This window comes from Lytechinus pictus, chromosome 2, assembly GCF_037042905.1.
Source record: "Lytechinus pictus isolate F3 Inbred chromosome 2, Lp3.0, whole genome shotgun sequence".
NCBI classification, from domain to species: Eukaryota; Metazoa; Echinodermata; class Echinoidea; order Temnopleuroida; family Toxopneustidae; genus Lytechinus; species Lytechinus pictus.
In genome coordinates this window covers 38,478,594-38,493,416 of record NC_087246.1, presented here as the reverse complement: position 1 = coordinate 38,493,416, position 14,823 = coordinate 38,478,594, and the positions used below count along the sequence as shown (strand labels likewise).

The 14,823-nt window shown below is 33.8% G+C and overlaps 1 protein-coding gene across 1 annotated transcript; it reads right to left on the bottom strand.

The window, feature by feature from the left end:
• Positions 1-291: 291 nt before the first annotated feature.
• LOC129279913 (dynein regulatory complex subunit 4-like) lies at positions 292-14,508 on the bottom strand. Its single transcript, XM_064115717.1, has 11 exons — positions 14,391-14,508; positions 10,956-11,057; positions 8,925-9,122; positions 8,188-8,394; positions 7,711-7,765; positions 6,915-7,120; positions 5,211-5,378; positions 4,048-4,134; positions 3,466-3,675; positions 2,989-3,054; positions 292-2,657 (listed from the first exon to the last, which is right to left on the bottom strand). The coding sequence occupies exons 1-11, from the start codon at positions 14,391-14,393 to the stop codon at positions 2,508-2,510; spliced, it is 1,452 nt and encodes a 483-aa protein (XP_063971787.1). The 5' UTR covers positions 14,394-14,508; the 3' UTR covers positions 292-2,507.
• Between the last annotated feature and the right edge of the window lie 315 nt (positions 14,509-14,823).

Here is a 14,823-nt window from a genome sequence, read left to right as displayed (position 1 = left end):
TCAACGATCTTTACTGCAGTAAAAACTTTCAGTAGTGCATTGTTTTGCCAATTACGCCACACCGGTCGAGCTGATCTTAGCGTTAGAAATTATCCTATATTCTGTTCCATGAATATTCATGAGGCGTAGTCTTGACTAAATAAACCCTATTGGGTATGAAATATGATTACCGGTATGTTAATAAGCCCTTCTCGTAATGGGGGGGGGGGAATGTGACGGAGAGGTGGATAGGTGTCTAGAAAACTACTTTGAGGGAAAGAGAAGGGTGGATATTTAAACAAAAAAATTGATAGAGGATAGTTAAGACATTTTGATGAGGTGACTGAGAATGAGAAAGACATTCAGTGGAAGAGGGAGGATTAGAGAAAAAAAAGGCAGAAGAGAGGAAGGGTTGAGAAGTAAACTGAACTAGATGTTAACAGTGCCTTGTTTTATGCCTTCTTTTAAAGGGAAGTTCACCCTGACAAAAAGTTAATTGTAAAAATAGCAGAAAAAAAATAATTAAAAAATATTACCGAAAGTTTTAGAAAAATTCATTAGAGAATTAAAAAAGTTACTAGAATTTGATTTGTGATGTCATATGCGAACAGCTTTCCTACATATTGTGTGGTAAAAAAATAATTGAAATGTCATTTTCTCAGAAAATTGAAAATGGTTTTCACTGTACCTTCAGTATATCAATAGACAAATAATTTCACACCCCTTCCAAAAAAGAAAAAAAAAGTAAGTCCCCACGAACCATTAAAAAATTGAAATTTATGCATTTATATTACATAGCATAAGGGGCAGCTGCTCGTTTATGACGTCACCAATCCCAAACTTGAAATTCTAATAACCTTTTTAATCTTTAATGGATTTTCCTCAAACCTTCACCAATATATTTTATAATGTTTTCTGCAATATTTACAACAAACTACTTCAGGGTGAACTTCCTCTTTAAGGGTTGACAAAAAAAGAATGGAAACAGTGTTATATATTGGTGCTTATGTGTGAAAAAGAGGAGGGACAAATAATGATTGAAATGTGATTACTGATTACTTTGTGTTGTGTAACTTATGCCAAATCACTTCCCGAAAAAAGAACCAGAAGTATTATTGTACACTCTTAGAAGCATTTTATTCACATTGATGAACAAACATATGTTCATCAAAGCAATGAACTTTAACAAATTTTCTATAATCCAATATTTTTTTACAAATATTTACATAAAATATAAGTACACCTGTATGAACTGAATGTGTAGAGTGAATTAACTTAGACACACAAAGTATAGAATATATACCACATAAAAACTTTGATGCCTCTGTAAGACCTACATCCTGCAACATGAAGGTCTCTTGCCCAAATTCATAAAGGTGCCTTTGAATAGATGGTTTATGGAGATGTCATCCTTTGGTCTTGCTAACATAATCTTAAAAAATGTCCAAAAGTGAACATGTTTTGTCATAGGGGGCTAAATGCATGCTCTGTTTGCTATGGTTCGAATCCACTGTTCATGAAAATTCATTAATGTACAGATTGGGCTCATTCATTTCCTAAGCAACAAGCAAATGCAATCATGAATTTAGCATCCTATGACAAAAGGTGATGCTGGTTAGCAATCAATACCGTACCTGTCTAAATACAGAATATGCGTTGAATTAAGTGATAATGCATGAAATCTGCATGAACCATGTTTGTAAGGAAATTGTAATGAGAGATTCTCTATCATCTTTGTGAATTTGGGCATTTAAGTTAAAAAGTCCTTTTTTTTTAAAAGAAATACAAGCTCTTGGGATAAATTGATGGACAGGCTTCTCTAGTACCATGTCACAATCTAAGGTAGTGTGATGATATTCCCAATAACAAATCAACCAAAGAGTGTGATATCTTCCAACTCTTCAAATACTTGAAATGTAGAAGGTGAACTTAAAATCCACCCCCCCCCCATCCCACTTCAAATATCAGAGAATTCTGAAAAGGAAGAGTTAAACTAAAAAATAAATATCCCTGGGCTTCCTAAAATAATTTGATTTTGGACGGAAAAGGTTATGCACATAATAAAGATAACATTCTATTACATGCAATTTGTTTCTCTCTGATGTCAGGACTGTTGTGTTTCAATAGGTGATATTAGGGCATTTTATTTTTATTTCAAGATTAGATCATAAGAACATTTTGTGTGAATGCTTCAATTGTGTAACTAACTGAAGTAATCAAGATACATAAAGACACTTGATGCCAAAATCAATGGTGTACTTTGGTATATGCATGTTTACAAAATAACAATGAAAAGTATGGGTCGTAGACATTCTTCCAAAGTAAATATCAACCTAATACTAGTGAGATAGTTGGTACTTGCAGAATGGCTAATGGTTTTCAAGAGGGAATAAATGGAGAGTGTCACAGACATGGCTACTGAATGCTGTACTTCCAGAATGACTTTGGAAATTCAAGATGATCAAATGAGTTTATATGAACAATATTCCACAAATGTTCTTGGAATGGTAAGTGACCATTGAACGAGATTATGTAGGAGCGGCCACCAATCCCGCTGCTCCCTGTCCCAGCTGCTGTCCCCCTATCGTGCTCTCAAGAGGCTTGAATCCTAGCTCTTCAGTTGGAACGCCAAACGCCTGTAGCTTGGCCTCGTATGTACGGAGCAAGTCATTGTGTGCCTGTATGATAAAACACAGAGGAAGAGTGAGATGTACAGCTATCGACAATGTTCAGACAAATAATTAAAAAAAATTAAAAATAAACCCTTCAGCATGACAAAGTTATCCATACAAGTTTGACAAACTATATACCTTAGTTCTGTAACCGTACATACATACATACATACAAGTTAAGCAGACTATAAAAAGTGTTTATAAATCATGAATCATCTACCCTAACATCAATGCTATCACAATCTGATCTTCCTCCAAGTTTCTTAATAAAATGTAATACAACCCTGTCAATCAAATTGATATCTGCTCTCAATCATATGAGGACTATTAGTCTTACCTTGCAGACTCGAGCCAGCTCATACTGCAGATCTTTGATGGCACTGTTCTTGGAATCCAAGACATCCTACACGGAAAAAAAATTGAGATGCAAAAGGTTCATCAGTTCTAGTCATATATCATGACACATATCATACGACACATAACACCATAACCAGGGATCACCACTTATCTGGTCTAAAGCCTGCCATCATGATGATATATTAAACAGCTATCATGATGATCATCATCACATTAACTTTCATCATCATTATCATCATTATCATCAGCAATATCATCAGCAATATCATCAGCAATATCATCATCATCATCACCAGTATCACCTTCGTCGTCAATGCCGTCATTATCATATTCATATTCATCATCATCATCATCACCATCGCCATCTTATTCATCATCATCATCATCATATCATCATCATCATCATCATCATCATCATCACCATCACCACCAACATCATAGTCACTACAATTCGTACCTCCAGTTTTCTTGTAACCACAGTGAGTGCCGTAGGATCCAGATTGGACGCAGAAAGAACCTCGTTGAGTTGAGCCTCCTTCTTCTCTAATGTGTCGGAGAGGGCACCAAGTTTCTTTTCAAGAAGAAGGTTCTTAAAAGAGCTCTTCTGCTGTACCTCATGGATGGCCTTCACAAACTTGGCATACAATTCATCTCTTTCACTCTGTAACTGTAGGTGGGAAAGAAATTGAAATGCAGTCAAAGCTGCTTTAGTGACCACCTGAATAGAAGTACATATCTAAAAAGACAATCAATTTGGGTTACCTTTAATAGTTTTCCAACTGAAACCTGCAAAAAAGGAACCTATGCAAAAAGACAATTTTCTTGTCTCCCGTAGGGTGATCTTTATACATAGGTTTCACTTTCGTCATCTGTTTCAATTTCAGAATTACAGAATAATTAAAAACAAACAGATAATCATAGAAAAGGGAGAGCTAACAAAAAGAAGTATAGAGGTGACATATTTAAATGAACAAATCATTTTTCAACACATCCGTTACATACCATGTAGAAATGAAATATACAATATATTTATGCTCACCTGTTCAAATCTCTGTTCCAGTACATCATGTTCCCATTGAAGATCTTTGTATTCCTTATCCATGATCTTTAACCTTGCTTTAGCACTCTGTAAGAAAAACCATACAAAATAAATGGCATGACATCAACTGGTTTTTGTTCTTTCCATTATTAATGGGCAAAACAATGATTAAAGACCAACAATGATGGTTAACAATGACTAAGAATAAAATCAAACTTGTCATTAGGCCTAAATATACTTTTCACTAGTATGAAATCATGACAATTCCAAATTTCAATGAGGCGATATTCAACATCCACATAATTCCATATGAACGGAGATATAATTAAAGAATAATAATATTAAAATGAAATTGGTGGATATTTGCTTATCATTCATAACACATTGCAACTCCAAATGTGAATTTTATTTATAAAATATAAATACATGTATAAAACAATTGGATTGGATTGTTTATCTTGGGATTATTGTTCAAATGATTTCACCAAAATGTCTAATTATTTCCCAAATAATTCTCTAGTTAAAGGTCAAGTCCATCCCAGCAAAATGTTGATTTGAATAGAGAAAAATCAAACTAGCATAACACTGAAAATTTCATCAAAATCGGATGTAAAATAAGAAATTTATGGCATTTTAAAGTTTTGCTTTAATATTTTTCACAAAACAGTGATGTGCACAACTCAGTGACATGCAAATGAGTCAGTCGATGATGTCCATCACTCACTATTTCTTTTGTTTTTTATTGTTTGAATTATACAATATTTCATTTTTTTTACTGATTTGACCGTAGGGACCGACTTGACTGAACCATATAGTATTAAACAATGCTAATTCCACATGTATAGGGAGGAGTTGATCACTGTTTCACTTGACAATGAGGAGAAATTTAGAATATTTCATATTTCATATAATAAAATACAAAAGAAATAGTGAGTGAATGACGTCATCAGTCTCCTCATTTGCATACCGACCAGGATGTGCATACAGCTGTATTGTGAAATTAAGCGAAACTTTGAAATGTCATAACTTGCTTATTTTTACATCCGATTTTGATGAAATTTTCAATGTTATGCTTGTTGGATTTTTCTCTTTTTATTCAAATATTTTTTTTGTTGGGGTGGACTTGTCCTCTAAAGACTCCAATGTGATGGATGTATACATACCGCCAATGAAGCCTTGTCTTTTTCATAATTAGCTAGTTGTCTGGTTAGTTCTGCTACCTCCTCTCTGGCTTTCTCTAATGGTTCTTTCAGACGTCTATTCTCAGCCTGGATCTCATTCATATGCTTCTCCATCCTCTCCTCTTTCTTCTTCATTTCTTCTACTTGTTCCTATGGCAACAAAGAAAGATACAAATCTCAGCGTGAAGCATTTTTAAGAAATAACATCTGAACATACTGTTCTCCATCAAAGCAGTGCATACTAGTATAATATTGATACTTCTTTATCTCACCTGCTATAGCATATTTGCCAAATCTAAATGCTTTTCCATAAATTTTCAACAAAATGAAAATTCAATTTGACAGCAAATATGATGAAACACTTTCAGAGGTTTAATGCAAGAGCGAAGTTGTAAGCAGTGGTGACAGAATTATCTAACAAAAAAACTAAGACCAGATATTTATTTAAGTCTTGTGCTTTAATAGAACTAGGTAGAAAAAGGTTCCATGGAAAAAGGAGAATATCAAACTGCAACATATCAAAATTAAAATTCATATTGGAAATTAAACCATCATATTCTTGAGTAATAAAGTTGAATATTACCTTGAGTGAGGTTAATGAGAGCCAGGTTATTGAGTGTAATATCATTGTAGTAATATTACCTTGAGTAAGTTAATAAGAGCCAAGTTATTGAGTGTGATATCATTGTAGTAATATTAGCTTGAGTGAGTTAATAAGAGCCAAGTTATTGAGTGTGATATCATTGTAGTAATATTAGCTTGAGTGAGTTAATGAGAGCCAAGTTATTGAGTGTGATATCATTGTAGTAATATTAGCTTGAGTGAGTTAATGAGAGCCAAGTTATTGAGTGTGATATCATTGTAGTAATATTACCTTGAGCGAGTTAATGAGAGCCAAGTTATTGAGTGTGATATCATTGTAGTAATATTACCTTGAATGAGTTAATGAGAGCCAAGTTACTGAGTGTGATATCATTGTAGTTATATTACCTTGAGCGAGTTAATGAGAGACAAGTTATTGAGTGTGATATCATTGTAGTAATATTACCTTGAGTAAGTTAATAAGAGCCAAGTTATTGAGTGTGATATCATTGTAGTAATATTAGCTTGAGTGAGTTAATGAGAGCCAGGTTATTGAGAGTGATATCATTGTAGTAATATTACCTTGAGCGAGTTAATGAGAGCCAAGTTATTGAGTGTGATATCATTGTAGTAATATTACCTTGAGCGAGTTAATGAGAGCCAAGTTATTGAGTGTGATATCATTGTAGTAATATTACCTTGAATGAGTTAATGAGAGCCAAGTTACTGAGTGTGATATCATTGTAGTAATATTACCTTGAGCGAGTTAATGAGAGACAAGTTATTGAGTGTGATATCATTGTAGTAATATTACCTTGAGTAAGTTAATAAGAGCCAAGTTATTGAGTGTGATATCATTGTAGTAATATTAGCTTGAGTGAGTTAATGAGAGCCAGGTTATTGAGAGTGATATCATTGTAGTAATATTACCTTGAGCGAGTTAATGAGAGCCAGGTTATTGAGTGTGATATCATTGTAGTAATATTACCTTGAGTGAGTTAATGAGAGCCAAGTTATTGAGTGTGATATCATTGTAGTAATATTAGCTCGAGTGAGTTAATGAGAACCAAGTTATTGAGTGTGATATCATTGTAGTAATATTACCTTGAGTGAGTTAATGAGAGCCAGGTTATTGAGTGTGATATCATTGTAGTAATTCTTGATATCACTGAAAGCTTTCTCATGATTCCTCATTAGTGTATTGATCTGACTATTCTTCCTCTCCTCAATCTCGTGAATCTCTGTCTTTCGTCTTAGTTCAAGCTCTTCTCTCAATGAACGCATCTTCCTCTCGTATTTAGCCTCAATTTCTAGGGGGAAAAAAAAAAGTACAGAATAATGATAAGTTCAGGCAACTGCTAAATATAAGCAAAAGTTTTTATTCCATAGATTTTAATTCTCATGCATCAAATGTCATACTTCAAGCTTGTACATCATTAAATGTAATAAGATTGACGAGTAATTATATTGTATCAGAAATACACTTTTAGCTGCATCCTGTGAATTAGATCAAATATGAGATCTAAATCACAGGATGATAGCCAGAAATGTCTATCCATTGTTTCAACTTTTCCAGCAAGCTTTTACTTTCAACAATTATAATCAATAATTTTTCATTGTAAATCTTTTGATACTCCATCCCACTCAACCAAAAAATAGCAATGGAATGGAATAACTATTTTTGTTTAATTTGAATTATTGTATTTAATGAAATATGACACTATAGATAATTCAAGTGTGATACAGAAATTGGTGGTACATGATTCATTTTGTTTAAAGTATCTATGCCATGTCTACATATAACCTGAAAAAAATCAATGATCACAATAAATGTTTCATACTATAATGCGTAATTTGGACATATAGACGTGACTGGAATAAAATTTATGATCTTTCTTACCTCTTGCTTCTCTTTCAAAGTCTGCTCTAAGATTGGTTACTAACTCATCATTTTTCTAAGTGGAAACAAAACATTGAAAGTTGACAATATTACTAGAAAATAATCCCTACCTCACAAAGTTTGACAGTACAACATTAATAAAAATGTCAACAAACATGTTTAATCACCAAATAAAACATATTTAATCACCAAATAAAACCAAGTGCACAACCAAAACGTAAATGTGTTCCTTCATTCATGAGTTTAGAAGGCATTCTCCCTTGCCCCTTTAAAATACAAACAAAAACAACAACAGTAAAAAACTCTTGACGGATTGATAAAATCTTTCTGGCAAGGGAAGACAGAGGGAAATATAATATTTTTCTGTAACATTTTGGGTAAATGAATATTAAGAATTTCAACTAATCTCTGTACATGTTGTCTTACAAGAGACAGCTTGGCCTTTTTCACAATTCTGTTGAATCATCAAATTCTTACCATTTTGAGATCTTTGATGATATCTTCATGAGCTAGCTCCTGTTCCTTGAGAGAAACTTTGAGATTGCGTTTATCTTTCCTGAGATCACCTTCTGATGAACGGTTATCATCCTGGGCAAGTTTCAATGCCACTGCACTCTCTGCTTTCAGTTCAGATATGTTATTTTGATGCTCGTACAACAAGTGCTTGACCTTCTGCTTGTAAACCTATGCAAAGGAAAGTTACTACTATATTTAATCTACAATTACAGATTGCATGGATATTGAATGGTATTATCTGAATATTCAACAAGTTTATAATAAATAAATGACATCAAATGAAAAACATACCCCACTGAAAACATGTTTCAGAATATGCAGTTCATTGTTTAAAACAAGGACAGAAACAATTCTATCTGATATTGTTCACAACTGTTTATACAGTTACCTTATTTCTTTTATATACTGCAACAAAGTTGATATTTCAAATGATTTAGTAAATGAAAAGGAAAAATATGTCACATGCATGCAGTATTACAAAATTTTTTACATTAATCAAAGTATGAAACTATAAAAAAAAAAATTCTGAAATCTTCAAAAACATCATGGAATATTGATAAGCATAAATATAGCATAATCATGGAAATCATTAAAATTAAGTTTATGTTGAGTTAATTAGGGTATTCAATATTAATGCAGATGATCAGAATTTCAATTATTTGCATTAAAAGATTCAGAGAATAGTTATAAAGACAAACCTTAATTTCAACTTGATGCCTCTCTTCAGCATCTTCCATCTCTCTATCTTTATTTCTAAGACCAGCTTTAGACTCTTCAAATTGCCTCTTGGTGATCTCCCAGAATGTATTCACTTTATCTCTCTCAAGCTGAAAGTAATTTCTCTCTTCTCTCTCCCTATCTAACTCCTCTCTCAGCCTCGTGATATGCTCCTCCAACTATAATAATAATAAAAAAGTAATTATTAATTAATAATGATAATAATAATATAGGTATATTTACCTAGGGACTTCAGTTCTGAAAACTGTTCTCCCAGCGGGCCCTGCTTTTATTATTGACAGTTACATGTAGGCATTTACACTAATGGAATATCAGGTTAGTCTACTTCACAATGCCGGTTTTATAATAAGTGGTATGCATCTAGCAGACTTGCCTGCATTATGCGATTCAATATAACAGCAGTACTGTGTTTGAAAACAGCTATTAAAGAAGAATAATTATTCACAAAAACACCATTATGGTAATAAATTACTAAGTTCATTGACACTATTAAAATGACATTTGACCTTGATCATGTGACCAGAAACTCATATGCAAAATGATCAGTAATACTTGATTACCCCTATTTCTAAGTTTCATGCAATAGATCCATTAACTTTCAAAGTTATGATATTCAAAATTTAACATTGATTAAGATTTAAATTTTGATATAAAGTTCACTGAACCTACATGACCTTTGACCTTAATCATTAATGAATCACACACTTAGTTGAGTGTATAACTTTCCTTCTTTATATTATATCGATGCGATATTTGGGTGAGGGTTCTCTAGTGCAGCAGGGCATGCATTTATTATTTAGAATTAGTTAATGATTATTGAAAATGACAAAGAGAAATGCCAGTTGTGGTTACAATCTCAAAATGAGTTCTTTCAGAATCCAATAAAATGACCACCCAAGTGTTTGTATGTATAAATATAAAATAATATGTGCCAAATGACTCAGGAAAAAAATGTGTAATTGCTGAGAAATGAGCAAAATAAACATGAATTCCTATCAACTGTCAGGTATTTTTCCAAGCAATATTAAAGGTCAAGTCCACCCTATAAAAATGTTGATTTGAATCAATAGAGAAAATCAAACAAGCATAGCGCTGAAAATTTCATCAAAATCGGATGTAAAATAAGAAAGTTATGACAATTTAAAGTTTCGCTTATTTCTCACAAAACAGTTATATGCACAACTCAATGACATGCAAATGAGAGAGATGATGATGTCCCTCACTCACTATTTCTTTTGTTTTTTATTGTTTGAAATATAGAATATTTCAATTTTTACAGATTTGACAATAAGGACCAACTTGACTGAACCATAAAATGTTAAGGCGATGGTAATTCCACGTGTTCAGGGAGGAATGAAACTTTGTTTCAAGGACAATGAGGAGAAAATGGCAATAAATCATAATTCATATAATGAAATACAAAAGAAATAGTGAGTGATGTCATCAGTCCCCTCATTTGCATACCGAACAGGATGTGCATATAACTGTTTTGTGAAATTAAGTGAAACTTCAAAATGTCATAACTTTCTTATTTTACAACCGATTTTAATGAAATTTTCAGTGTTATACTCGTTGGATTTTTCTCTTTTTATTCAAGTCAACTCTTTGTTGGGGTGGACTTGTCCTTTAATAATTTGTCCCATATATGCTGATCTGTGTTTATTCAGCTGAGATTTCATGATTTCATGATTTCAAAAGGACAAGTTTATGTTATTGTACCAGATCTAGATCTGTGATAATAGGGTGACAATTAACATATATTTTATAGACTTTTTCATTGTTTGCTGCAACTACGGTACATTCTTTTACCTTTAAACCTACAGAATAAAGAGGGAAGTTAAAAGATGGACATTATATACTACACACTTAATTCATTTATTCAAAATTCAAGAAGGAAACAGAAAATCATCAGAATTGAGGGTAAAACAACATAGATTTTTAAGAAATTAACACAAGATATGTAGATCTATTGTGTTAAAAAGAGAACATACCTGCTCCTTAGACATTTCCTCTGTAGAGATTCCATCAATGACAGTTGGAGTCTTGGCCTTTGCAGACTTCTTCTTACCCTTCTTCTTCCCTTTCTTTGGAGGCTAATGAAATAAAATGAAAAAAAAAAATCAGATGTGTACATAATATTAATGAATAAATTTGATTCTGCTAGGACATGCAGTCTGATACTTTCAAGAAAAAAGGGCTGGGGATACTTGTTGGTAAATATTCCAATCCAGGGAAGGGTTATGTGTCGAGAAACATAACAAGTGGAACGCCTCTGGCAGTCTCGCCTGCATTACGCAATTTAACATAGCAGCAGTGCTAACTTTGAAAACTACTATAAAATAATCATTCACAAAAACACCATTCATATAATGATATAATACCATGTTCATTGACCATAGATGACATTTGAACGGTGACTTAAGACTTGTCAACTACACCCATGTCCACATTTCATTCATTCTCTATCCATAAACTTTCAAAGTTATGATGGCACTTCAACAATTACCCCAACATGGCCTAAGTTTATTGACCTTAACTGACCTTTGACTTGGTTTTGTGACCTGAAACTCACAGGGGATGTTCAGTGAAGCTTGATTACTCTTATATCCCAAGTTTTATGAACTAGATCCATAAACTTTCAGAGTTAGGATAGTAATTCAACAAAATACCCCCAACACGGCCAAAGTTCATTGACCTTTAATGACCTTTGACCATGGTCATGTGACCTGAAACTCGTACAGGATGTTCAGTGATACTTGATTACTCTTATGTCCAAGTTTTATGAACTAGATCCATAAACTTTCAGAGTTAGGATGGTAATTTAACATATACGCCCAACACGGCCAAAGTTCATTGACCTTAAATGACCATTGACCATGGTCATGTGACCTGAAACTCACACAGGATATTCAGTGGTACTTGATTAACCTAATGTCCAAGTTTCATGAACTAAATCCATAAATTTTCAAAGTTATGATGGTAATTCAACAAATACCCCCAACTTGGCCAAAGTTCATTGACCCTAAATGACCTTTGACCTTGGTCATTTGACCTGAAACTCAGGCAGGATGTTCACTAATACTTGATTAACCTTATGTCCAAGTTTCATGGACTAGATCCATAAATTTTAAAAGTTATGATAGTAATTCAACAAATGCCCCCAACTTGACCAAAGTTCATTGACCCTAAATGACCTTTGACCTTGGTCACGTGACCTGAAACTCGAGCAGGATGTTCACTAATACTTGATTAACCTTATGCCCAAGTTTCATGAACTAGGTCCATATACTTTTTAAGTTATGATGTCATTTCAAAAACTTAACCTTCGGTTAAGATTTTGAAAATAATTTTCCCAACATGGTCTAAGTTCATTGACCCTAAATGACCTTTGACCTTGGTCATGTGACCTGAAACTCAGGCAGGATGTTCAGTAATACTTGATTAACCTTATGTCCAAGTTTCATGAACTAGGTCCATATACTTTCTAAGTTATGATGTCATTTCAAAAACTTAACCTTAGGTTAAGATTTGATGTTGACGCCGCCGCCGCCGCCGTCGGAAAAGCGGCGCCTATAGTCTCGCTCTGCTATGCAGGCGAGACAAAAATGAAATAATCAGTAAATCTACCATAATTGTTAGATCTTTCTTTACTCATTACATGCATAAAATTTATTGGCACCGAGTATTGAGTCTATAGATCTATCCAATTGATTTACTCTTTACCATTTCCAAAATTAGCATGACAAGTATTCATATCAGTATAACATATGATCATCAGGTTCCATGACATTTTCTCCAGCGACGATTGCTCCATTCTAAATTCCACTCACTAATCTAATTCATGACCAACTTCAACCCTGGGAATAACGCTATACCTTATCCTAAACCTAACATAAAACCCTATTGCGAACCTACCCCTAATCCTACATCTTAGACGAAATTAAGCCCGCAGCTAATGTGGTGTCACCAATCATCAATATAATCATAAAAAGAAAAAGTTTAACAATAAAAAATAACAATTTCTAACTACAATCAAACTCCCGACACAACCATCAGAGAGTGACAAATGTTAAAAGATTAAGCCTATCAAGTAGCATCTACATGTATAGCCCAAATCATTTTTATTATTTATTCAGCCATAAAGACTTACAAATCATCATACAATACAACTTGAGTAATTATATGTCTACTAGACATGTAAAATTACAGAAAAGAAAAACAGAGTAAAAATGGTTCTCCATGGGCCAGGGTTTAAAAAATGGCAAATTATGCGAATTGCGCACAACCCGTGTGCAATATGCTTTCGCGATTTCCATTTTGGATTCGACGGTGAATTAATACGTGTGGGGTACTGCGAACCGGCTTCAAATCACCAATTTTGAGACTTTTTCAAGAAAGGGCAAGGAGTGAGTCTGTGTCCATTAGTAAGTTTAGCCACTGTAGATTATGTCTAGATGCCTTTTCAACCATTTAGAATTTGAGTCAGATTTTGGAATATCTGTATATATATATGTATTGCAGGTTAATGTTATTTTCTTAGAACGGTAAAGATACACATATACAGACACACTCACACGTATTGCGAGGTTAGTATTAGTAATAGTATACTAAACTCGCACCATGAACCGCATTTGGCAGTGGATTTCTAACCAGTGGGTCGCGTGTGCTGCGACCCAACTTCTGGTGTCCACAACACACAACTTCTATGGCTTGATTTTTCTGTGCGTGGCGGCATGTAATGACCTTGAGTGTGATACAGACAAAGCACTGCATTCTGAGCCAGGGAAAAATATTACGCAGGGGTTGGGGGCGATTTAGCCCCAGGCCAAAAATGGTCAAAAGAGCCCTGGAACTAGTCGATTGGCATGGAATTTTGACTTTGTCATCATGATATCAGCGAAACCCTTGACTTACTTTATAATTACCTCGCCCTCAAGTGATTTTTAATCTAGGATCTTGCCTTCCGTTTGGTATTAATGATTTTTATTCATTTTGTGTGAACTGAGTATGAATGATTCTATGAATGTGAAATTTTTTTGATTGAATAATAAAAAAAAATGATTTTTTAAATGTGTGCATGTTGTTACCACATTTAATTTAGGTAAAATAATTTGTTCCAAATCAATACGTATCACACACATATCAACAAATCCAAACGTTGAATTTTGAAATAAAATCATGATAAACTTCAAATATCAAAATGGGCAAATCGGCTGATGCGCGTGCTGCAGGCAGATTCTCAGCCTACCGACAGCCAACAGCCTGCCTGGGCTGTCCGCCTAGCAACTTGGTAGAGTCCGCATCAACTAGATAAATCCTGCTGCCATCATTACTTTTAACTTAATACACAAAATCGTTCAATAAATCGCACAACAGAACAAAATGTAAGTTAAGAAACATAATAATGGATCAATTTAACAACTCACCATTTTGAATTGTAGATATCTAGTTCTCTTTCGGCTGAAAAATACGACAGTTTCTTGTGCCTAACTCTTGACTGTTTGTTGTTGATCATAGAAACCAATGCAAAATAACCCGGATGTTAAAAAAAGGAATTCCGCGTGCGCCATCTATTGTGAAATACATTATAGTTTGGCAAAGCTGAGGCCTGTGGTGGGGACAACTCGTACTCATGCAAAGACAAAATATTAAACAAAAACAAACAGCAAAATAATAAAGAGGTAGATCAGAGATGGAACGGAACGGAGAGGGGGGGGGGGGGGGGGTTAACATTAACATGCAAAAAGAAAATCAAATTTTTATGGTAATTTACTAATTTTCACGTTTTTGTACATGTTAATATTATTGAATAAGGTTGAGGAGAGGACCAGAAGCAACCAGCCCCCCACCCCTTCCCAC

Bases quoted from the DNA above. Each gene is read 5' to 3' on its own strand.
- LOC129279913 (XM_064115717.1), bottom strand. The intron at 9,123-10,955 runs GTATGTTCTCTT...TTATTATTATAG, and splicing joins AGGAAATGTCTAAGGAGCAG to TTGGAGGAGCATATCACGAG. The intron at 8,395-8,924 runs GTTTGTCTTTAT...TCCTTTGCATAG, and splicing joins GGCATCAAGTTGAAATTAAG to GTTTACAAGCAGAAGGTCAA.